Source organism: Schistocerca americana, chromosome 3, assembly GCF_021461395.2.
Source record: "Schistocerca americana isolate TAMUIC-IGC-003095 chromosome 3, iqSchAmer2.1, whole genome shotgun sequence".
Classification (NCBI taxonomy): domain Eukaryota; kingdom Metazoa; phylum Arthropoda; class Insecta; order Orthoptera; family Acrididae; genus Schistocerca; species Schistocerca americana.
Genome location: NC_060121.1, coordinates 516,280,782 through 516,307,846, shown reverse-complemented (window position 1 = coordinate 516,307,846; position 27,065 = coordinate 516,280,782). Strand labels below are relative to the sequence as shown.

Here is a 27,065-nt window from a genome sequence, read left to right as displayed (position 1 = left end):
ACATATAAATGAAATTGGATGTCAATATGATTAAGCACAAACTTTGAGGTGCACTTATAGTACGGGAAACAGTGGGACAGATTGTGTCACTAAAAATTTCAGTAATGCACAAAGACATTACTCAACAATGCGAAATTTTATCTCCCTGTCATTTGCAAATCAGAGAAGGGAGATCACTTCTCAAGCCCTACCTGCACGTCTCACACATTTCTATAAGTCAGATTCTCTTTTCATCTCACTAGGATTGATATAATACAATGGTAAATAAATTCATTATCAAGACAAGGATGCTGTAACAAATGCTATGTAAACAACAGGAGCTTTAGACAAAACTAGATTCACACTGGGCGAATTATGACTCAGCTTTCCTAGACGGTATAATAAGAAACTCGAAGAAATGGTTTGATATCCAGTCTTATATAAGAGGTAAAAATCACACTGTACAAAACCAACCACATATTTCCCTTAAAAAAAATCATAACAGAAAACTTACTAATGTCTGTGAGCAGTTTATCAGGACCAGTAGCTCCTTTGAAGGCACTTGCTATCCACACAGCAGGGAATATTGCACTGTATTTGTCCCACAACTCTGGTGGTAAAGCGGCATTTATATCTGGTGTATATTTCCAAATGACAGGCTCTAACCACCGACCAACACCTGCCCTTCTAAGATCTTCCTCTCTTAGAGAGCGAAATTCATCATCCCACGTCAAAGGAGTCACGCTTGGATACCGAGTCTTCACATATCTAGAAGAAAAACCAATTATATTTACCTCTTACTCCTACCATTTAGGGAAACACATACACACACAAAGCTAAAGTAATAGAAGATTTTAGAAAGAAAATAAAGCACTAGAATATTACAGGAATGAAAGTTACCCTCTCTGTCATCAAGCCAGGATTTTAAGCCTATCTGCACTTTGCAAGTGTCAGTGTAAGTAATGGCTCTGAGCACTATGGGACTTAACATCTGAGGTCATCAGTCCCCTCAGTGTAAGTAATATTATCGAGAGAAGTGTCCCATTTCAATTAACAACAGAACATAACTTCGCTCTTAAAAATACATAGATATGGCTAAATTACTACACTGATAGAAAAATCACACTCACACACACACACACACACACACACACACACACACACACACACACGGGGAAGTGGGAGGGGCAGCCATTTGCGAGGGAAGGAGGAGGAGATTTAATTTTTCTGGAAGGGGGAAGGGTGTGAAAGGAAGATTGTGTCACTGGGAAACATGTAGATGCACATAGCGAAGGTGACAGGCACTTACTTACGAAGGTAAGGGGATACAGTAGTAGAAGTAGTAGTAGTAGTTGTGGTTGTTGTTTCATGCGTCTGTGGATCCCTGTAGCAAAAATACTACACATGTTATGGTGTTACACTTTAAGAACAAACAAATAAAATATAATTCATATATAAGAATTTACATGTTTATAGGTCAAATTTGGAAAAAGTGAGAGAGGGTCAAGTGGAATGTTGGATAAAAGTCTTACGCCTGAAGTAATTTAGGAAAAGCATGGAAAACGTAAATCAGGATGGCCTCACAGAAACTGGGAGCCTCCATCCTTCTGAATACAAGGCCAGAACAGTTAAAACAGGGCAGTTTCACTGTGTTCACACATTACTGTTTTGTAAAGAAGTTATTTAATAAAGCAAAAAAAAAAAAAAAAATAGTGCTAAAATGTCTCTTCATTTCTCACTACAGATCACTGTACAAAGTACACACGCATTGTATCATGATATAACACTTCAAACCCCATCAGCTGATATCAAGGTCACAGCAACTTTATTTGATTTTCATTTTGTGCACCGCATTTCCCATTTACTAGCCTGAAAATTAACTCGGTGTCCCTCCAGAATAGTGAGCTGTTGAGCTCAGAAAGATAAGATGTTAGCATTATACATTGCAGATCTCAGGAGTAAAGTTTGCCAAAAACTGAAGAAAAAAACATTATAATGCAAAAGTGTTGTGTCAAACAACACAGATGTTTTAATATTATTGTTTATTTGTGTTAAATATTTTACCAGTATCAGACAGTTGGGAGAAATATTCAGAAAATAAAAACTGGCCTAGGTGGAGAATCCAGAATAGCAGAATATAATAAATAAAAATTAGGACTAAATATATTCTAGGATGGAAATAATACACAAATATTAGGAAAAGCAACAACACACCTACAGTTGATTGATATGTGGGTTACACACACTAACTAATTCTTAACTGAGATACCAGTCTTTTTCCATGTCAGGTTATATTATGCAGCACACAGTGATGAAAGAAAGTAAGCCATCAAAGGTTAAAATAAGTAGAAAGTTAAATGACTGCCTTGGAGCATTGCCTTTCCCAGTGTCCTCATGACACCAAGCCCACTGCTTTCTTCTTAATCCTTTTGGCCAGTCACTAATATCAATATACAAGGGTGTACTGAAAAGTAATGTTCTGAATGTTTTATTCTGTTCTCAATATCAACTGAGGTATTACATGTCACGCATATTACCCGGTCGACTTTCCTGCGTCACTGGTGCAAATAGCAACCCTTGCTGCTAGAGGGCTCCAAGTTGCAGCATGTAACATGGCAGTGTGTAACTTCGTCGGTGCATGAGAAAACGGAAAGCACAAATTCAAAGATTTTGCCCACACATGGAGCACCCTCTCCTTCAGCAGGACAATGCCAGACCACACGAGTGCTGTGACATCTGCAACAATCTAATGCCTTGCATTCACTGTCACTGCTCTTCCTCCACACAGTTCTGACTTGGCCCCATCTGATTTTCATTCATTTAAAAAACTTGGAGAACATCACAAAGGACTTCACTTCAATAGTGATAAAGTGGTGCAAGCACACGTGAGGTTGCGATTCCATCAACAAACTCACACAATCTATGGCTATTCTATCAACAAACTGGTATCTCATTGGGAGAAGTGTTTGTTGTGACGGTGACTACACTGATAGATAAAGATGTAAACATGAAGACCAAAGATGAAGAATGTTAATAAAGTTTGTTTCATCTAAAAAGCTGTAACAGTTTTCACACAAGAAATTCAGAGGCATTACTTTGAAGGATGCCCTCATATTTAGTGATAAGTTGTAAAAGCAGTCATAAAAGAAGTGTCAGAGACTGAAACCCTACTAGAAAGACGTGGGGCTTGTACAGTACCCAGTGCCTCAAGTTAGCTAAAGCTAGATATTGACAGTACTGAGATCTTTTTGAGTCACATTTAAGCATTCACTGAAAAGAAAAACAGGCCTTGTAGGATGGGATATGGTGTATCTGTAGTGACAGACAAGAATCTTTAACCACTTGGTATAGGAGGTGGTGGTGGTAGTTAGTGTTTAACGTCCCGTCGACAATGAGGTCATTAGAGACGGAGCGCAGGCTCGCGTTAGGGAAGGATTGGGAAGGAAATCGGCCGTGCCCTTTCAAAGGAACCATCCCGGCATTTGCCTGAAACGATTTAGGGAAATCACGGAAAACCTAAATCAGGATGGCCGGAGACGGGATTGAACCGTCGTCCTCCCGAATGCGAGTCCAGTTTGCTAACCACTGCGCCACCTCGCTCAGTGGTCTTGGTACAGGAACTGAGTATATGTGGGCACAACAGTTTGGGCACAAATAACAATTATGAATGGCATAAAAGTTTTAGTTGGGTGCTACTATTGGCCACCAGACTCAGCTGCAGAAGTAACTAATAACATTCCCTAGTATGTATGCTTCCAAGTCATCTATAAATGTTGGAGATCTTAATTACCCACAACTGATTAGGAAAATAACAATTTTAGAAGTGGTTGATAAGACAGAACTTCCTGTGAGACAGTTGTAGAGGCTTTCTCTAGAAAAACTGGTTTAGCCTCCTATACATGATGGAAATACAGAAGACCTAGCACCAACAAACAGACCCATCCTCTTATAGAAAGCTCTCAGACTGGAATCAATCATCACTTTGTAGTTATAGAAACAACTGGTGTCAAGGTACAAAAATATAGAAAAGGAAACGAAAAAGTCAATATGTTCATTAAAATGATGAGGAGAAGATTGTCTCTTTTCTCAGGCAGGGTGTGAAAAAGTTTGATTCCGGCACTGAACACACAGGAACTGTGGTTCAAGTTCAGACAAATAATTGACGAAGTTATAGAAAAGAATGTACATAGCAGAATAACTGAAGATGGCAGAGATACCCTTTGGTATACAGATAACATCAGAAAGCTTCTTAAGAAATATTTCCACCTGCACAATAGATACAAAGCATAAACTATTAGATATGCAACCCTTGATAGCAGAAGGCACTTTATGAAGTCTTCAATAACTACTGCAGCAAACATGTCACCACCAACTACCTCAAACTTCCACAAAATTTTGGTCATATGTTAAGGCTGTCAGTGGCACAGAACAAAAGCAGAAATGTTAAACTAGTGGGGTTGCTGGTAGGGGGAAAGAGATGGAGGGGGCGGTGGGGGGGGGGGGGGGGGGAGTTAATGGACTAAACAGCAAGTACATCAGTTCCTCATTCAAGGAGGGAGGTTACTGAATACCAGGTGAGTACAAAAAGGGCTTCAAAGAGTGCAGGTTGAACGTAGGACAAAGATAGGCCTAGGAACCATAGGTATTATATTAGTGAATTGCTAGCTGTGCTGGGAAAGCACCAGGCCTCTAAGCACTAATATAAAGAATGCAGGCTTTCTCGGCGAATCTCGTTGATAAAATCTTCTTGAGTTGACAGCCGAGTCAATATGTTGTTTTCCAGCAACGTTTCAGCAAGTTTCTTACTTGCCTTCTTCAGGCGAAGTGTCGGGTTCGTGTCTCGTCCAGATCTTTATAGCCACTGGACCATGGGCCTCTCTGCATCCTCGGTGCCGGTCAGGCCAATCAGGCACGAGCGGAATTGGTGCAGAGCCGCGAGCGTCGGGTCCTGGCGTCTCGTCTCGGTGCAGCCTGTTTATTCCATCTGCCGCCACCGACCTGCCTCCATCGGTGCGCTCTCGTCTCATTCTTAATAAATGTTGTGTTCCATGTGCTGCTGAGTTGGAAGCCGCTCTCCTGATTGACCAGGTTATCACTGACCCATATCTCCACTGCCTATTTAATAATACAGTCCCAGAAACCTTTCGCTCTACACAGTCTCTTGGTTCCTTCAAATTGAAACGTGTGTTCTTCACTGGGCTGTGCTCCGCTACACATAGACCTGTACCTCAACACCAATAGCTGCCATCACCCAGCACAACAGAAAGCCATGCTCACTACTCTTGTCCGCAGAGCTCGTGACATATGCAACAAGGACAGTTTATCTACTGAGATTCAGCACCTGAAGAAAACCTTCCAGAAGAATGGATACACCGAAGCGCACATTAGATGTGCTCTTAAGATGGACAAGAAAAAGAAGAAGAAGAAGAAGAAGGAGGAGGAAGACCTTCAGGAAGAAGAAAACAACAAAGGTCTGGCGTTGCTTCCGTATGCAGGGTCGTCCATGGCCAAGATTGCCGGGATACTGGAGAAGAACAAGATAAAAACCATCTTTCATCCTCCAGCAAAAATCAGAACTATGCTGGGCTCAATGAAGGACAACTTGGGTCTAAGAACACCGGATGTCTACAGTATTTCCTGTGAATGTGGGAAACAATATATTGGACAGACACAGCGTTGCATAACACAACGCATCTCTGAACATCTGAGAAGTGTCGGCCTCGGACAAAATGAAAAATCCGGGTAGCGGAGCACAACCTCAGTGAAGAACACACGTTTCCATATGAAGAAACCAAGAGACTGTGTAGAGCGAAAGGTTTCCAGGACTCTATTATTCAAGAGGCAGTGGAGATACGGGGTCTGTGATAACCTGGTCAATCGGGATAGTGGCTTCCAACTCAGCAGCACGTGGAACAAAACATTATCAAGAATGAGATGAGAGCGCACCGATAGAGGCGGGTCAGTGGCGGCGGATGGAATAAACAGGCCGCACTGAGAAAAGGCACCAGGACCCCACTCCCACAGCCCCCCCCCCCCCCACTATGCGTCGCCATGCCAATTACGCTCGTGCCTGATTGGCCCGACCAGTGCCGAGGATGCAGAGAAGCCCGTGGTCCAGCAGCTATAAAGATCCAGACGAGACATGACCCTAACACTTCGCCTGAAGATGGCAAGTAAGAAACTTGCTAAAATGTTGCTGGAAAACAACACGACTCAGCTGTCAACCCGAGAAGATTTTATCATCACTAATATAAAGCACTGCAACTCAAATCATTACCGGTACTGAAAGCTGGCTGAAGCTGGAGGAAAGTTCAGTAACAATTTTTACAAAGGACCTAACAGTTTTCAGAAAAGATAGATTAAATACAATTGGTGGTGATGTGTTTGTTGCTCTTAAAAATAGTTCGTCTCGTAGAAAAATTTTAGCAGACAGTTCCTGGAAGATAGTATGGGTAGCAGTCATATTTGACAATCACAATCAATTAATAATTGGTTCCAACATTTGAAAAAGGAAACCACCTCCTAATATTCTGCAAAATTGTATTTGTTTGGTCATGAACCAGATTTCGGCTTCTTTGACTACCATACGTGACAACTGAATGTCACAAATACAGAGAAATATGATGCGTGACATACGTATTATTAGTACAGAAGATACAAAAAGTGGCAAGAGTGTTTAAATCATAGGAGAACATTAAAAAATGTCACACAGAAATACTTAGGGGGGGGGGGGGTGGGGTTGGGGTTGGGGATGGGATGAAGTTTTTATGTGGAGATACATTTAACAACTGATTAGAAATTAGACGAATTTACAGTTTGAACCTAGAGGGTGTATACGCGGACAAGGAGAAAAAATTCCTGGATTTTTCCCGGATCTCCCAGTTAAAAATAAATTTCTCCCGGGTGAAAATACGCTATTGCCATGTTAAGTGACAGTATACTTTCCCTCGGAACTGTAAAACTTATCCTTTGATAGGATATGATTTTATACAGAAACGTAGAATTTCCCAGCACTTAAGAAAACGATACTCAGGGGGAAAAAAGATATTTCATATGCACGCAACATGTACGCTGCATATTTTCGTATTACTAAAGTATAAATTCGAATTCCATCAACAGGAAAAGTTAATGGTTTAAATTAACATACATAGTGTTGCTACAAGAAAAGCAAAGCAAATCTTTCACATATATTTGTCTCTAAGATTAATAAGCTACAAGAAAAGCTAAGCTTTCACTTATAATGTTTATCTGTTTAGCACATGTTACACTTTAATATACATCACACAAATACGCCAGGAAAATTTTTAATACCGACATAAATCTCTGATCTTCTGGGGTCGAAATTCTTCTAAATAGCTCATCATCAAAGATTTGATTTTTAAAAGAGACCAAACACACTGTGATTTAAGAAATCCATTGTACATTCTCGCAGAGAGTTCATCTTGCATAAAAGGAAATTTACTTTGAAAATAATGCTTTCCTAACAACAATTCGCAATATTTTCCCATGACCTGTTAGAAATAGATTCATTTCAGCATTTGTCTGAGAGCGCCAGATAAAAGACGTCATCGCGCTTGCGTAGCTATGGTGATGTAGGAAGCCCATATGATCGTACGTGTAAAACATTAAAAGAGCTTACATTATGTCATAAAAGAAACAAGACATCAGAGGATACTCCAAGTGTGTCAGAATTTCGTTAACCATACTAAAATGCATAGTTCGCCTTACAGTGCAAATTGGTACATCCAGATTCTCAATGACGTAAGCCTCGATCAGATATGAAGCTTTTCAGTGTGGTTTTCGGGACGTAAATTTTCTTGGAGTACCAGTACTGTATTACTGTATTGGTTCTTTACTATGGCATAATGCCATAAGTGCTAGAAGATGAAAATGTGCACCTGAAATGCAGCGAACAGTTGAAACTAGCCAATAGTGTGGAATAAATTGACTGCCTCAGCAGGAAAGCTTAATAAAAGACAAATTTATTTATCAAACCAAAAAAAATAACTTCATTGTTGTGCAAGGCGATTAATGCTTGACTGTCAGAAAGGTGGAAATAAAATAAAATCTGAAACTAGTAACATAGTTTACTCTTCCAAAATTATGTGAATGTATTTTAATTCACTTGATAGCTCCCAGCCACAGAAATCCGTCTTGTTTTCATTTGACGTGAGAGCAGTAAATGAAAAGGAAACAGAAAAATCACTGAGTGTGAAAACGGATTACGTGGAGACTACCCCCCCCCCCCCCCCCCCAAACTATAACTCAGACTGCTCCGCGCATCAGAACATCAAAAACTAAGAAAAAATACTTTTCAAAAATAAAAGTATGCAGTGAGGTGCCACACATCTTCAAACAACATTGTTATACCGCACGTCACTATATTTCGCTCTGTGGAACTCAAACGTGTATAATTTGTAATGGATGACATGAAACCATTTCCAGATAGCGGAAATTAACATGTCCTGTAGCGCCTCTCCTGCTATCAGTCTGCCAGTTTGACATCCTGCCCACCCCCCACATTTTTTTTGTAAAAAAAAAACCCTCACAATTAATACTGGATAGGATTATTTGTAACCAGGAGAACAAGAACTCTGCAGAAAACTATTAGCTAATAACTTGCTCTTCTGTGTGACATAAAATTAAATATAGGACACCTAAAAGCAGTAGGGACAAGAGACAGGCAAGACATTAGACATTTCTCCAATCCCTAGGTCCTAGTGATTTTTCTCTCTAATCTTGCTACAGCTTTACATGGAGTGCTTTCCTTTCTGCGAAAGGACTATTACCTCATCAAAAATTGTCAAACGTTTTGCTACATGAAAAATGGAAATGGGGTTGTCTAATACTGAAAAAGGTGTTAATAAAAATAGTACCCAAGACTGGCGTGGTTTCTCGATCTGATTACGTCTATTTTGTCACTGTGTACTGGAGAAAAGAAAATAGGCCTTTCTAATATTTCAGCAATTGAAACACACACCAAATAAGCGAGACTGTTTTGGCAATAATGATTATTTTTATAATACATCAGAATATAATTCACGAAGTATCAATACGAAATACCTATTTGGCCTACTACAAGCAAAAAGCTTTACGTTAGGAAATAGTTTTCATTCATATGCTCCAGTTTCTCATGCACGAGATTGAAAAGTAGTAGAACGAAATTTTTGTATATTTTGGAATAGTCATGTTCTTCCATAATTTGTGTGATGTCCCCGTTTCTTCTCCTTCCTCGTTCTAACAAACAGCCTTGTCATCACTAATTCTGTAACTATTCCTACCTCTGTCAAAACTCATTCTCCGGTTAATTTCACTAACCCTGCTACAATCACCAGTTTAGTTATCCAGCGATTATTCTCCGGTTAGGCGCTATTACGTGTCCGTACAATGCGTTTTCCGCGCTACTCTCAGAATGGAACTTAAGCGGCTGCTAGCCGGGGTCAACCAGAGTGACCGAGCAGTTCTAGGCGCTACAGTCTGGAACTGCGCGACCACTACGGTCGCAGGTTCGAATCCTGCCTCGGGCATGGATGTGTGGGATGTTCTTAGGTTAGTTAGGTTTAAGTAGTTCTAAGTTCTACGGGACTGATGACCACAGCAGTTAAGTCCCATAGAGCTCAGAGCCATTTTTTTGCTAGCCGGTAACTACAACTGGCCCTGTCTCATGTAACGATCTGGTCAAAAGATTTCTGTCAAAATTTCACTTTCTTGGATACACCGAGAAGATAATATGTAATCTTTCTTACCTGTTAGTCGTTTATTTCCACTCTGGTAGTCTGAATCTATGGATTTCAGTAGCAATTATAACAAGGCTGAACATTCGCAAACCTAATCAACCACATAAACAAGCAGCACTTGGCATTCACCGGTTCGGCTTTATTCCGCTCAGCTCATATAGCCCCGTCCCGTTTTGTCTGCAGGAAAGTTTATTTCTAGATGTGACGAGGATTCCCTTGGCAGAGACATCATGTACACTATGCACGCATTCAAAAATCAACTTATAATTCATTCAGAATTCAACTTAGAATGTGTTCAAAAACCAGCAGGGGAGCGTTTCAAAATCATATCAATAATCGATAGAACGATGCGCGCTGGATGCTTTATGAAACACGTTCCCCCCCTCCCTCAAGAATATGAATTTGCCCCTCCCCCCAAAATTGCTGCCCGGTTCAGATACCCCGGTTTGCCCTCACTCCCCACTATATCCCGGCCTGTTGCACACGCGTGAATCTGGCAGCTTGGGCACGCCAGTAAAATTTTTCCGGGTATCATGTAGCTGGTTGCTGCTACTGCTGCTTACACAACCAACAGCCACATTTCTGTAGCCAGAAGCGGGAGAAGGTACTACTCATATGCGACTCAACTGCGCGTGTGCATGAGCCCGCTTGTAACTGCTTAAATGAATCTAATGTAAACTGTTGAGACGTCACGCTCATCGGAGGCAATTTGTTGTTATGAAGCATTGCATAGTCTTCTGAAAGCCTTTGACACATTTTGCTGTTGGCAGACGCTTGTAAAAGAGCTATGTTATTTTACATGACACATTTTCTTTGCAATTTCCTTTGTTAGAGTAACGGTTCTTACACTGAAAATTACAAAAATTTAACTGAAAACTAAAACAACGAAAAATTCCCAGATTTTTCCCGGTTTTCTCCCGGATGAAAAAAATCCCGGTTTTTTCCCGGGTCGTATACACCCTGACCTAACATTTCTAATGAAAACTTAATTTAACAAAAGGAAAAAGAAAACTGAGTATGATCATTTAATATTAACCATTCTGTGTAATGTGTTTGTTGATTTCCAGTAGGGTCATTTTTTGCTTTTTTTTAACAGAATGTAAAACTTAACACGTCACTACATATGAACGGTTTTCTGTTAAAAGATGATCGGATATAATACCGTTACATGATATGATGGTGTTTTTTATTTGTTCACTGACTTATCTTATGTGCAAATACAAAATAAATCCTGTAGAATTAACTGACACAATTGAAGCTACTCACATGTATGTAAAACAGGTTTACTTCCAATTTCAAAACAAGTATTAAAGTCAGTCTGATGGCCTAGGTATGTGATAACCTTTTAGTTCTGTATTATCTGAAATGTTCATGAACAATTTCGAGCAAATTTTCTTACAGAAAGAGCCAATTAACTGCAAAATTAAGTACTGGTTCAGATATGTGGATGTGGTGTGTTTGCGGACCAATGGCAGTAGACAATTAGATACATGAATACTACATTTAAACTTGCAACATAAGAAAAATCAGTTTACAATGGAACCGGCAGGCTGTCCTCTACAGATACAGTAATCCCTGCAACTACACAGCTACAAACACGCAGCTTTCCATTTGATGCTGCATTACCTCAAATCTTTTTATATTATCAGAATCAGCCCTTCAAACAGAACTACAAACCACCAACCATGTCACTGACAGCACTGGCTATAATTCTGCCCTGTCTGATAATATACTACGAAAAAATGTCTGCTCGCAAAAATACATGTTCAAAGCCAGTGGTAGGTACAAAACATGGTCAGAAATTGTACTGTTGCTTTCTCTGAAAATTGTTTTGAGCAATTAGTGCAGGAGCTCACGGAAGTGAAAATTGTTTACAAAACCTGCTTGACCTCTTACCAACAAATAATCCCAAATAAATGAGGAGTATGACAAGCGATACAGGGATTAGTGACCACAATATTGTTGTTGCGAGACAATACTGTAACACCCAATCCAACGAAAAATAAGCTCAAAATAAATGTATTTCAAAACCACATAATCATTTGCTTGATGCCTTCCTAAGAGACAGTCTCCATTTCCTCCAAACTAACTAGGAAAATGTAGACCAGATGTGGCTTTAATTCAGAGAAAGAGTATCAATAGCAATTGAGAAGTTTATGCCAAATAAATTAATAAGAAACGGAACTGATCCTCCACAATATACAAAACATGTTGGGACAATTGCAAAAGCAATGAAAAAAGCATGCCAAATTCAAAAGAATGCAAAACCTCTACATTAGGTGAAGTTTTACAGAAATTTGAAATTTAGCATGGATTTCAATGCAAGATGCTTTTCATAGTTTCCACAATGAAACTCTGTCTTGAAATCTGGCAGAAAATCTAAAGATATTCTGGTTGTACATAAAGTACACCAGCGACAAGACAAATGGTACCTTCACTGCACACTAATGGTAATGATGACAGTGCCACTAAACAGGATTCATTAAATATGGTTTTCCAACATTCCTTCATCAAAGAAGGTAAAGTAAATATTCCAAAATTAAAAAAAGAATTGAAGGAAACATGTTTAACTCAGAAGCAGATATCCTTGGTGTAGCAAAGCAACTCAAATCACTTAATAAAGACACATAGTTGATGTAATAGTTCTGTGTTGAACAATCATATACTTGTACAAACAGTTGCTCATCGAAAGATCCATACCTAAAGACTGGAAAGTTACACAGGTCACATCAGTGCTCAAGAACGTAAATAGGAGTAATCTGCTAAATTACAGGCCCATATCACATATCATACAGCAAATGCCAGGCAACATAATTTGAAACAGAAATTTATTTCTCTGTTGAAGAGGTTCAGCGTTACTGGAGACCTTCAAGGCCTTGACAATGACCAACTGGAAATAGGAAAGAAGCTACATGGTGTTTATTTTAAACTGTGTCAATTTTTAAACAATGTCAATATCTACAAATCTCAGCATCTAGCAGTTGCACAGGAAAGGTAATGAATTAGTTTTGGAATATGATTGAGTGTAAAATTGATTAAAATATGAAAATATAAGCTTTTGACTATTTGTAATATACAAAATGAGTCCTGTAATAGAAAGGAATGTTTCACCATGCAGAACTGAAATAAAAGGGTTAGAGCAACTCTGTGTCAAGGCAATATAGTGTAGAAGTGTATGTGCTGTTAACATAAATGGATAATATCATTGTTCTCATGCATGAAATGGCAGTAAATGTGGATTGGACACCATAAGGATATTATTTTCAGCATGCGAATGAACCATGGACCTTGGCGTTGGCGGGGAGGCTTGCGTGCCTCAGCGATACAGATAGCCGTACTGTAGGTGCAACCACAACGGAGGGGTATCTGTTGAGAGACCAGACAAACGTGTGGTTCCTGAAAAGGGGCAGCAGCCTTTTCAGTAGTTGCAGGGGCAACAGTCTGAATAATTGACTGATCTGGCCTTGCTGTGCTGGTACTGCGAACGGCTGAAAGTAAGAGGAAACTACAGCCGTAATTTTTCCCGAGGGCATGCAGCTTTACTGTGTGGTTAAATAATGATGGCATCCTCTTGGGTAAAATATTACAGAGGTAAAATAGCCCCCATTCGGATCTCTGGGTGGGGACTACTCAAGAGAACGTTGTTATCAGGAGAAAGAAAACTAGCATTCTACGGATCGGAGCGTGGAATGTCAGATCCCTTAATCGGGCAGGTAGGTTAGCAAATTTAAAAAGGGAAATGGATAAGTTAAAGTTAGATATAGTGGGAATTAGTGAAGTTCAGTGGTAGGAGGAACAAAACTTCTTGTCAGGTAAATACAGGGTTACAAATACAAAATCAAATTGGGGTAATGCTGGAGTAAGTTTATTAATGAATAAAAAAATAGGAGCGTGAGTAAGCTACTACAAACAGCATAATGAACACATTATTGTGGCCAAGATAGACATGAAGCCCATGTCTATCACAGTAGTACAAGTTTATATGCAGACTAGCTCTGCAGATGACGAAGAGATTGATGAAACGTATGATAAGATAAATGAAATTATTCAGATGGTGAAGGGAGACAAAAATTTAATAGTCACGGGTGACTGGAATTCGATAGTAGGAAAAGGAAGAGAAGGAAATGTAGTAGGTGAATACGGAACGGGGGTAAGAAATGAAAGAGGAAGCCGCCTGGTAGAATTTTGCACAAAGCATAACTTAATCATAGCTAACACTTGGTTCAAGAATCATAAAAGAAGGTTGTGTACATGGAAGAGGTCTGGAGACACTGGAGGTTTTCAGACAGATTATATAATGGTAAGACAGAGATTTAGGAACCAGGTTTTAGATTGTAAGACATTTCCAGTGGCAGATGTGGACTCTGAACAAAATCTATTGGTTATGAACTGTAGATTAAAACAGAAGAAACTGCAAAAAGGTGGGAATTTAAGGAGATGGGAACTGGATAAACTGATAGAACCAAAGGTTGTAGAGAGTTTCAGGGAGAGCATTAGGGAACAACTGACAAGAACGGGGGAAAGAAATACAGGAGAAGAAGAAAATGGGTAGCTTTGAGGGATGAAGTAGTAAAGACAGCAGAGGATCAAGTAGGTAAAAACACGAGGGTTGGCAGACATCCTTGAGGAACAGAAGAGATAATTAATTTAATTGATGAAAGGTGAAAATATAAAAATGCAGTAAATGAGGCAGGCAAAAAGGAATACACAAGTCTCAAAAATGAGATAAACAGTTAGTGCAAAATGGCTAAGCAGGGATGGCTAGAGGACAAATGTAAGGATGTAGAGGCTTATCTCACTAGGGGTAAGATAGATACTGCCTACAGGAAAATTAAAGACACCTTTGGAAAAAAGAGAACCACTTGCATGAATATCAAGAGCTCAGATGGAAAACTAGTTCTAAGCAAAGAAGGGAAAGCAGAAAGGTGGAAGGAGAATATAGAGGGTCTATACAAGGGTGATGTACTTGAGGATAATATTATGGAAACAGAAGAGGATGTAGATGAAGATGAAATGAGAGATATGATACTGCGTGAAGAGTTTGACAGAGCACTGAAAGACCTAAGTCGAAACAAGGCCCTTGGAGTAGATAACATTCCATTAGAACTACTGACAGCCTTGGGAGAGCCAGCTCTGACAAAAGCCTACCATCTGGTGGGCAAGAGGTATGAGACAGGTGAAATACCCTCAGACTTCAAGAAGAATATAATAGTTCCAATCCCAAAGAAAGCAGGTGTTGACACATGTGAAAATTACCAAACTATCAGTTTAATAAGTCACGGCTGCAAAATACTAATGCGAATTCTTTACAGTCAAAGGGAAAAACTGACCTTGGGGAAGATCAATATGGATTCTGTAGAAATATTGGAACGCATGAGGCAATACTGACCCTACGACTTATCTTCAGTTACGGAAAGACAAACCTACGTTTCTAGCATTTGTAGACTTAAAGAAATCTTTTGATAATGTTGACTGGAATACTCTCTTCCAAATTCTGAAGGTGGCAGGGGTAAAATACAGGGAGCAAAAGGCTATTTACAATTTGTATAGAAACCAGATGGCACTTATAAGAGTCGAGGGGCATGAAAGGGAAGCAGTCGTTGGGAAGGGAGTGAGACAGGGTTGTAGCCCATCCCCGATGTTATTCATTCTGTATATTGAGCAAGCAGTAAAGGAAACAAAAGAAAAATTTGGAGTAGGTATTAAAATCCATGGAGAAGATATAAAAACTTTTAGGTTCGCCAATGACACTGTAATTCTGTCAGAGACAGCAAAGGACTTGGAAGACCAGCTGAACAGAATGGACAGTGTCTTGAAAGGAGGATATGAGATGAACATCAACAAAAGCAAAATGAGGATAATGGAATGTAGTCAAATAAAGTTGCGTGATGCTGCGGGAATTAAATTAGGAAATGAGACACTTAAAGAAGTAGATGAGTTTTGCAATTTGGGAAGCAAAATAACTGATGATGGACGAAGTAGAGAGGATATAAAACGTAGACTGACAATGGCAAGGAAAGCGTTTCTAAAGTAGAGAAATTTGTTAACATCAAGTATAGATTAAGTGTCAGGAAATGTTTCCTAAAAGTATTTGTATGGAGTGTAGCCCTGTATGAAACTGAAACATGGACGATAAATAGTTTGGACAAGAAGAGAATAGAAGCTTTAGAAATGTGGTACTACAGAAGAATGCTGAAGATTAGATGGGTAGATCACATAACTAATGAGGAGGTATTGAATAGAATTGGGGAGAAGAGAAATTTGTGGCACAACTTGACTAGAAGAAGGGATCAGTTGATAGGACATGTTCTGAGGCAGCAAGGGATCACCAATTTAGTATTGGAGGGCAACGTGGAGGTTAAAAATTGTAGAGGGAGACCAAGAGATGAATACACTAAGCAAATTCAGAAGAATGTAGGTTGCAGTAGGTACTGGGAGGAGATGAAGCTTGCACAGGATAGAGTAGCACGGGGAGCTGCTTCAAACCAGTCTCTGGACTGAAGACCATAACAACAACAACATCACTGATGTTGATTTGCAGTAAGATTTTGGAACACATGCTCTGTTCAAACATTATGAATTACTTTAAGAATATGATCTATTGACTTGTTGTCAGCACGATTTCGGAAAATGTTGTTCTTGTGCAGCACAACTACCTCTTTATTCTCATGAAGCAACAAGTGCCATTAACAGGGGATCTCAAACTGATTCTGTATTTCTAGATTTCCAGAAGGCTTTTGGTACTATTCCTCACAAGCAAATTCTAATCAAATTGTGTACTTATGGAGTCTTATCTCAGATGGGCAACTGGAGCTGTGGTTTCCTGACGGAATTGTCACAGAGAGCTATCAACTAAAGGAGTAATATCCAGCATTCTCCATGGATTTGTTATAGGCCCTGCGCTGTTCCTGATCTATATAAATGATTAAGGAGACATCCAACATTTTTTGTACATGAAGCACATCATTTACTGTCGTGTAAAGTCATCAGAAGATCAAACCAAATTGAAAAATGATTTAGACAAAGTAATAAAAAGTGTGAGGTCATCCATATAAGTACTAAAAGTAATATGCTAAGTTTTGGTTACACAATAAATCATACAAATCTAAAGGTCATAAATTCAACTAAATTTTAGGGATTACAATTATGAATAACTTAACTTGGAGTGATCATATAGGTAATGTTGTGGGGAAAATGAGTCAAAAACTCCATTTTATATGTTAGAGCTCTCAGAAGAAGCAACAAATTCAGTAATGAGATGGTCTACACAATACACTTGTCTGTCCTCTGCTAAGATATTGCTGTGAGTTATGGGATCCTTACCAGATAGGACTGACTGAGGACAGTAGAAAAGTTCTGAGAAGGGCAGCTCATATTGTATTATTGCAGAATAGGGAAGACAGTGCCACGGATACAATATGCGAGTTGGGTTGGCACTCATTAAAATAAAGATGTTTTCATTACGGCGAGACCGTTCCACAAAATTTCAATCTCCAACTTTTCACCCAAATGCAAAAATGTTTTGTTGGCACCCACCTACATATTGAGAAATGATCATCATAATAAAATAAGAGAAATTAGATCGTGCACGAAAAGATTTAAGTGTTTGTTTTTCCATCATGCTGTTCGAGAGCAGAATGATGGAGAATACTTGAAGGTTATTTAATGAACCTCCAGCCTGGCACTTCAGTACAAGTTGTAGAGTAGTGTAAATGTAGCCGCAGATAGTCCATCAGGAGTTAGCGACATCAGTCAGAAACTTGACTGAATTTTGGCAGTATGGTAAAATGGAGGCACTGAAAGCAACATTGATGTCAGAGATGAAAAGTAATTTAAAGGTAGGTAAAAGTACGTGGGATGGACCGATCTGCAGGTCAGGAAGTAGGTGAGGGCTCCCCAAGGACTCATTTGCAGTGAGAGGTATCTCCGCCACATCTGACACCTCTCGTGGGGTACAATGCCTCTCTTCTAATGTCTGCTACTGGAGTTTGTTGAGCATCCTGTAACACCCTGACACCAACTAAACAAACCAGTGATGAAATGTGTCACTTCCTGTTGGATCTTCTCTACCTTTTCTATCAGTCCTACTTGGTAAGCGTGCCACATTGATGAACAATAACCCAGAATCAGTTGAACGACCACCGTATGAGCCACTTCCTTCATGGATGAGTTGCATTTCCTTAGAAGAATTCAGAAGTCCATGATTAGCATAGAGAATGAGAAGGAGAGGGCATTCCACCAGTATGTGAGGTAAGGTCTGTATGAATCCAAAACCACTATGTGGGGATGGCTATTACACAAGATAAAACTATGGGTTATCTGGTGCGACTTATGCAGAGGCATCGTAGAACAATGGATTCCTTCTGGGAGGAGTGGAAGGGGAAGCTCATGCAGCCATAGTCTCCTCGGCAGTGTGGAGTTTATTACAGAGAGCAGTAGCCCTCCAGATGTTGTTCCATCTCCAAGAGACTACATGCCTTAACTGCAAATGCAATTCTGTACCTGGAATCATCAAAGTGAATTTTGCACACATAACTGCTTTGGGCACAATTAAAGTCAGAAGAAGATTGTGAGTAGTAGATATCACAGGGTGACAAAGTATTATCAATCAACAGCCTGGAGAATGCTCATTGAGTCACTACACATTAAAATTTGGTTGAGAGAGGTCTGTTAAGTATAATATAGGGCTCTGTTAATGGCCATCAGCTCCACCATAAATACACTACATGTTCCTCGCAGCAAATGTTGTTCCTGACAGACATGAAATGTAAAAGTGTATCCCATCCTATCCATGGTTTTAGTACTATCAGACTAAATGCCAACAGCATACTGAGACTACTGAAGAACTAAAAGGGTTGTGGGAGCTACTGACACTTTTGGTCCATGGAATATATCTGTCGTAATTTGTCGTATGGGCACTAACCAAGGAAGAGTGGGCGGCAGAGCATCTCTCAGCAAATTCCAAATGGGGAGGTCTAGTGTAAGGTGGTCAATGCCTCTTGTATGAAAAAAGAATTCAATAAGTGATTTTGTATGGTAGTTGCATAAGTGAGTAAGAGTTGGTATCGACAGAACTAAACATGTAAGATTACTCCTTCAGCAAGGACACTGCCTATAGAACTAGTCTGGAAGGCACCAATACTGGGTCCAATACATTCAAAGCCAAAGGTGCCACTGACCCAAAAACCTAGTAACAATAGTCCAGTCAGGAAAAGACCAAGGAGTAGCGTGATCTACACTACAAGAGATTTGGGCAATGAGACAGAGAGCATTAAGCTCTCACATTCAGTTAGTCTTAAGTTGACAAATAAGGGGCAACCATGTAAGCTTTTTATCAAACAGGAGTAAAAAAAAAAAATCGGGACTATGCAACAATATCCAAGCACTAGGTAACCAAGTAGAGTTCTGGGTCAAGGTGAACCATAGGGGGGAGGGGTTCGTTGCAAACCCAAACAGGAAAAAGGGAAGGAAAGTTGTCAGATTAAAAATGGTCATCTCAACATACGTCAATGCACTGCCCAGAGGTAAATAAACATTACAAATGGGGATCACTGGGGTCATTCGCACTTACACTGCTATTGCTTCCAGTGTGGTACAGAGAGGTACCCACTCACTGACAACGTCTCTGTGAACCCACGCACATGCACCACGCACACAAACGCGCGCACGCACGCACACCACCACCACCACCACCACCACCACCACCACCACCACCACCACGTGCTCTCAAGGGGCAGTATGAATCCGATCAAAGGCATGGTATTCTTGAAGGGCTGGAGAATGGTCACCAGGAAAATGCGTTTCTTGGAGGCGGCAGATTGCAGAACAGGAGAGCATTAACAGTTGTAATTCTGCAGGTGAAAGTAATATCCACTGCAGTTCCATTGAATGATCACATTAAGAGCATCCTGGTTAGATATGAAGGGCCAAAGGGACTGTCAAACATCAGGATCACTGCCCGTCACTTGTGGGGCTGGAACAACATCTAGGAACAGAGTTTCTGAATCCAATAGCTCAATGGCTTGGGGGAATCAGGAGTCTCTGAAGTCATCAGATTTCTTCTTTTTCTCTCGAACTGCTTTAGAGGATCGGAACTCTTACAAGGGCTTATTTGCTGTACAGGCAGGAACTGAAGAGACATAGGAAGCCCTGTGATTCATAGTCTGTGGTGCATCCAGCTATTGGCTGAAGTTGGGGGTCACTGGTCTGCAGATTTCCACAGAGAAAGTTCTCTAAAGGGAGCCCTGCCACCAGCAAGATGCCATAGGAGGATGACACTTCTCCAGCTGAGTGCATGGATTCAATGTTGCAAAAGATAATGCTACAGGAACTACAAGACGGGAGTTTGTATGTCCCCCATGGGACAATTTACTTGTGACTATCCCAAGTCAAGGGGATGCAGAAAATAAGTGCTGGCAATGACCAGGCCATGGGAGTGGCAAAACATGATTCAATTGGATGTGATAAAAGCAGTAGTACTTTTTCAGGCTTCAAAATAAGAGAGGCAATCGAAGACCTTAAGTTCCTCGATTTTATATTCATTAATAGAGTAGCACACTTTGGGGGCAGAAGAGGATGATTGTCCGCAACTGACATAGAATGGTGGTTGCTCAGATGGTGACTTTTCATGAAATGGCCGAACGCAGTATCCACAACTTTAATTGTTTGTGCAGTAGGAAGACATATGCCCAAAGGGATGACATTTATAGCACCACATCTTGGACTGGAAAATACAGCTCCAAATCACTTCCTCACAAAAGTGAGAACGAAGACTGACTAAGATTTCAAACTTGTTGTCTGATGGGTCACAATGTACATGACATACAAACCTCTTACTTCTCCAAGTTTTCACATCGAAAAATTAAAACTTTTACCACATTCAGACTTTGATGGTGTGTTATGGTAACAGGTGTGTCATGAGTTGTGCTTTTTTTGTGGATTCACAGTTTTAATTCAGAAAGAACCATTTTGTAATTTAATGGAGGAAGAGATTACTCAAGACCTATTTTGGATACTGTTGTGTCGAGGCCTTGCACCTACTCAACCAGCAACCAATGACACAGATGTGTTATGTGGGCATGAACCTTGCAGTGGACAGCTCTTCTGATGACAGATATGGGATTTGCACACTACGTCTGGCTACCAGGCAGTAACCCAGGCACAGCTAGAGGCCACTGGCTCCATGGGCCTTTTCTCCTCCATGGGCCTTATCATCGAAAATAACATCTGCCATATTCTGGTGCTCGGGGTGCATGTAGGCCAGCGCTTGGACTACACTGAAGCAGTTCATTCTGATTAATTTTCCTGGGCCATATGCTGATTGCAAAAGCATTCCCACAATCAGGATTTCCCTCTAAGTCATCACTACGATAATGGTGATGGCACCATCCACATCGACCTTTGCTTCCAGAAGCTGCCATTAACGGACCCACACCATTTGTGGCCTCTACACTATAGAGACATGGCCTTCGACCCCATGACCAGCAACTGGACTTTGTTTTTGGATTGTCAATATGCTGGACTATAATTTTTGCATGTCCCTTTCTGACTTTGTGGCATGCTTAGTGTATGGACATTGGCCTTTGTAGCTTTCAATTTACTGTGGCATTTTCAGGCCTTCTGCCTTCAGATATTATTATCATTCTTTCAGTATTCAAGAAGTGACTTGTTCTCAGTTGTTGTGTTCCAAACTAGCTCCCATTGGAGAAGACCGTTTAACAGTGATACGATAAACTTCACATTCATTTTACACCTTGGTATTTTTCCTGTGCCACCTTTGGGGGACTTACTAGTTCGCAACGAGGTATTATTTTGCAAGTCATTGTCTCATGTCTGTGCTCTGACCCAGGTAGACAATGTTTTGGCACATATTCTTCCACTTGCAAGTATGCTTATTGTCACATTGCTTCAAGCGTGATGGAACCAGTGGATGTTTCTGCCCAGGTGGTGCTACTGCTCCAGCAGATGCAACACACCCACGAGTTCCTGACCGAGCGGTTGGTAACCATCTCCATGTCTCTTCTGGAGCTCTCCAGGGTTGACTCCAGGATCAAGAGCTTCCAGATGGTGTCCCCATTGTTCCAGCAGTTCGACAAGAACATCGAGCCGTGGGTGAACTACACTGTGTGCATGAGACACTTCTTAGCCCATGGCATCACAAGTGATATGCACTAGTGCATCTTCTTTCTGATATATGCGGACCCAGATGTTTACTGCCATCTGCAACAACTTAACCAGAAGTGGAAGCCCAAAAGTTGAAATCCAGCTTGGTAGATTACTGTTGACTGTGAAGTGCATGTGGCAGCTGTGTGGCAGAAGTTTTTTTTTTTTAAATTCCAGGAACCTAAAGGGCAGTTTTACCACAAATGGATCATCCACCTCCAGGATTGATATCACATCTGCTGTTTACAGTGTATTAACCCTCAGTGCATTTTGTGTCTTCCTCGATCTGGGACATGATTCTTGTACATGCTCCCAATGAAGGACTGTACATGGATCTCCTTAAATTGAAGGACCCTTCTTTTAGAAACATGTTTCCCCATTACCAGAGTTTTTGAACAGTCCCTAAGATCATCAGCCACCCTGTGGGACTTATCACAAGTGTTTGCCACCCCATCAACATGTCGCATTCAGCTCCAGGTCATTCCCATACAACCAGGTTGGATTCACACAGTGCAGGCAAAGACTCAGTGGCCAGACAGTTCCCTTCCTGAAGTCAGTGTTTTATTAGTCACCAGAGACACCAGTCTCACTATGGGTGCGCCAAGTGGACCTCTTGTGGAAAATGCAGAAGTGTGAAAAGCAGCTATCAAAATGAATGCCAATGGTGTACGTATGGACCCCTCAGGTGCTGGGGTGAACAACAGGGTGGATCTGTTGCTGGACATTCCTACATTCAATCCGTCCTTCCCCACTCAGAGTTACCTCTACTGCTCCCAGCAGCTATCAATAATGTGCCTATCGAGCTGAAGACATGGGGTCCACCATGACCGTTATACATTGGCAGTCTTACTATTTTGTTTGATCCCCTCCCCACCAAACCTTTTGAAACTCTGCTGTGCAGCTACAGCAATGTCATCATTAAACACAATGGCCAATTTACAGTGCAAGTTACAGTACCATTCAACCACCCTCACAGCCAGAATTTTGGTTGTTGACACTCCCAGGCCATCAGTCTTGGTCCTGGATCTGTTGAACACTCTTGGCTTACAGAGACACACAACTCCGCATCCTCCCCCCCCCTTCCCCCCCTCCACCAAACATCATATCACTGGGCGCCATCCCCTACCTAAAAGACCTCTTTTCCAACTTTAGCTCAGTGTTCACACAACCCTCCACAAGTTTCAAAGATTTCAAGGCACATGTGGCTCTTCTCCCATCAGCAACACTGAAGTTTTTCAAAGCCAGAAATGTTCCCTGTGCACTGAGAGAACTTTGGCTGGAGTTTCTGCAGTTGAAGAATGAGGGTATTCTCACTCCCATTCCCAACAGCCAATGGACCACCCCAACATCATCATAGAAAAACCAAATGGCACACTGCTCATCCGTGGGGAGTTCAAGGCAACCATTAATGCCCAAACTGTCACAGACACTTCTCCTATTCCCAAGATAGAGGACACAATGACCCGCCCCGCAGGCGGCAAAGTGTTTGCCAGACTGACCTCTGTGGTACATATCTTCGCCTTCTGTTGGCCAAGGATTCCAAATGCTTCTTGGTGATCAATGCTCCTTTTGGACTGTTTCAGTATAACAGTCTTCTGTTTGGCATTTGCTCTGGCAATTTTCCAGCACTAGCACAAGTACCTCACCCACAGCATGCCAGCCACACCAAACTATTTAGACAACATTCTCATAGGAGGCAGGAACACACAGGACTTGACTAACAAGCTGCATGCACTGTTCATGGTCCTCCAACAGGCCAACCTCAAATTTAATAAAGACAAGTGCTATTCACCAAGTAAAATATTTGGTTCACATCTTTAGTGCATCAGCCATCTGCCCTACCCAACAGTATACTGAGGCAGTACAAAAACTTTCAGCCCCCATCAACACCAGCCAGCTGAAATCAGTGTTGGGTTAGCTCAATTATTATCATAAATTTACTCTGCATGCAGCATCCATTGCAGAATGATTACACCACCTCCTGCACAAAAATGTTCACTGGATGCCAGCATGTGATAAAGCCTTCTAAGTCTTTAAACAGACCCTCCTCTGCCCCACTTAAAACACAGTGTACAACCACATCAAGTTCTTAATTTTGGCAGCTGATGCATTGGACTATGGGTTGGGGGCAGTCCTTTCACGTGTGATTGATGGGGAGGAGCAACGAATTGCATTTGTGTCTAAGACATTCTGCTGCACAGCACACCTACAGTCTGATACCCCACACCTACAGTCTGATACAAAAAGAAGCCCTAGAAAATACATTTGGTCCAAAAAAAGTTTTCGACTATGTCTAAGATTGCCATTTCATACTTTTCACAGACCAAAAGCCCTTACTCCACCCCTTCAAAGCGTCAGCAAATATATCGAACAAAAGAGTGTCGCCTTCAGTGATGGGCTCTGACTTTCAGTACCATTCAAAAATCTGAAATGCTAATGCTGACCACCTCTCGCCTCTGCATTTGACACAGATCCCTAAGTCTTCTTCCACCTAAACATTGCCGCCGAGGTAGCCTTGGCCAGCCTTACAACGTATGCCAAACTCGTCATACGCCACACCCTCGAGGACCCAGTGCTCCAAGAGGTACTCCACTTGGTACAACACAGTTGAAAGCAGCTGCAACATCCAGAGCTCCAGGCCTACTGGTGCTGCTGGATCAGACACTCCACCCTCAACGATGTGCTTCTGCTCCAGGATGACAACAGCCAGCCATGATCCCAGCAGTCCTCCTGCAATGCATCTTTTACCTCTTGCACATCGGGCACTAGCCTGTTGTGCCCATCAAGTTCCTGTCCTGCCAACATGACCACTGACACAGCACGGATGCAGTGATCACCCACATGGTTACTTCTTGCCCCACCTGCCAAAGCAAGCAGGCCACCTCATCTACATTGTTTTTCCTTGGCCAAATACTTCTGCCCACTGGTCGCAGCTACATCTGGATTTCATGGATCCCTTCCTGGCGTACTCCTGACTAATCGTCACACAAGCTGGCAGTGACTTCTCTCACTTGTCTACCACATGAACAGAGCATTCAAACACTGCCTGGCATTTTCTCAACTGAAGGGCTCTCAAAAATTATCATCACTGATAACAGCCCTCAATTTGCCTCCATGGAATTCTCTGCTCTCTGTGGTACAGTGCTGATACATATTGCATCCTTCCACCCTGGTTCTAAGGGTCAAGCCAAATGCCTTTAAATCCCAGCTGTTCAAGCTCTACTATCATCACCCTTTCAATGAGGCCCTTACACTCTCTCTGGCTTCCTATCATTCCACTCCCCAGGACAGGTCAACACAGTAGAAAAACTCCTGGGTGACCACACTCGCTGCAGTTATCTATCTTCCAACTCACCAGCATCTACCCCTTCTCTCAGCAGTCCAGCACCACTATTTATCTCTCCAATCTCTTGTCTTCACCAGAGACCACCAGCATTGGTTCCCTGGGATCGTTTCCTATGTTCTGGTCTGGACTAGGTCTAAGGTGACACTTCAAGATGGCACAGTACGCTCTAAGCACATTTATCAATTGTAGCCTTGCCGTGTTCCTCTACTTAGGTCATCTTTTGTTCCAGAAGGGGGACGGGGAGGGGGGAGGTGTCCCTCCATGAAGCCCGGTCTGGACAATGCTGGCCCATATACCTCCAGCCTGCAGCCAGCTCCCTCGTGAGGGGGCCCTCAGCTACTCCAAACAACGAAGCAGCACCAATGCCAATGAGGGTGGACCTCAGCCCCCAAGCCATGTTGGCTGCCAGTGGGGATGCAACCCCTTCCAAGGATGTCAATATGTGCTACCACCTCTCCTTCCCTTCAGGGGTATGCTATGTCAAGGCCTTGCACCTATTCAGCCAGCAACCAACAACACAGATGAGTTATGCTTGCATGGACTTCACAGGTGACAAATCTTCAGATGACAAACAAGAAGTGCCTGCCCTCCACCTGACCACCAGGTGGCAGCCCAAGTGCCGCCAGGGGTCACTTGTCCTGCAGACCTTCTCTCCTCCACAGGCCACGACTGAAAGTAGTACTTGTACTACCTTGGCACCCAGGCTAAACTCTAGCAGTTCACTCCAGGTGAGTTTCCAGAGCTGAGCTGATTGTGAAAGCATATCCACAATCAGGATCTCACTATGGAGCTGCAGCTATGACACTGATGCCATCCATCCTCTCATGACTAATTTTTGCATGTCCCTTCCAGACTTTGGTCATGGCATGCTTAGTGTATGGGCAATGGACTTTGGAACTTGCATTTTACTGTGACATTTTCAGGCATTCAGGCTTTAAGTCCTATTATTGTTCTCCCAGTATTCAAAAAGTGACTTGTTTTCAATTATTATGTTCCAAACTAACTCCCGTCAGAGAAGAGTGTTACAATAAACTTCACATTAGTTTTATACCTTGTTATTTTTCTTGTGCTGCCTTCAGTGGACATATTAGATATTGTCTAGAAACGACATTGGCTTAGTAAATACAAAGGACCCTCCATCTGTTCAGGTGCAAACCAAAAACTGATGGAAGTTAGATTCTGCAGTTCATTTGATTTTGCTTGCCTCCAAGGGTGTGGCCAAGGAAGGAATGTTTCTGGGGTAATAATGACACACAGTGAAGCATTCAACCGTGCTTGAAGATACTGTCGGACTCTCACAATCACCAACTGTTAAGTTTGGTCTTTCTACTGCACAAAATATATGTCATATGTCACCTGCTCCAAATTAGGGCCCTCTCCAAGTGTGCCACTCAGAGCAATGACCATCTGTCTCTGTGGTCATTACCCAGAGTTTTGATGTCCCCAAAGGAACAGGCACCTAATCCTTGGGATGCATAGGGAGGTGACAGCTCAGATATCAATAGTGTGTTCCCTGCATAGTCATAAGGTTATCACCATATGACTCCCCACATGGACTGCCTACCATTCTGAGTATTGGGTGATCTTCCCTGGGAGGACCGCACTTCTGTGAAAACCTTTGCAAAAATGTATGACAAATCTGGATGTGGTGTTGACGAAAATAATTCATGCAGGATAAACAAAGTGAGAATAGCCATGATCAGTGTCCAGCAAACAAGATAGCTTACAAACAGGAAACTATCCTAAAGACCAAGTCTGAGAAAGGATATAAACAGAGGATATGGGTGCAGCACTGGAAAGGAAAAGGTACTGTAGCGGTTTGGGGCATCTTGCTCACCAAA

At 41.6% G+C, this 27,065-nt stretch overlaps 1 protein-coding gene across 2 annotated transcripts in view; it reads right to left on the bottom strand.

Annotated features, from left to right (window-relative positions):
• Positions 1-27,065, bottom strand: part of LOC124606772 (hexosaminidase D-like) — a 182,279-nt gene that overhangs the window by 123,563 nt on the left and 31,651 nt on the right. The window contains exons 3-4 of one of the 2 annotated variants that reach the window (XM_047138827.1): positions 1,289-1,363; positions 494-747 (exon numbers count right to left, since the gene is read on the bottom strand). In XM_047138827.1, coding sequence (XP_046994783.1) covers positions 494-747; positions 1,289-1,363 — 329 coding nt within the window. The remainder of the gene's footprint in view (positions 1-493; positions 748-1,288; positions 1,364-27,065) is intronic. The other variant, XM_047138828.1, reaches the window with a different exon arrangement.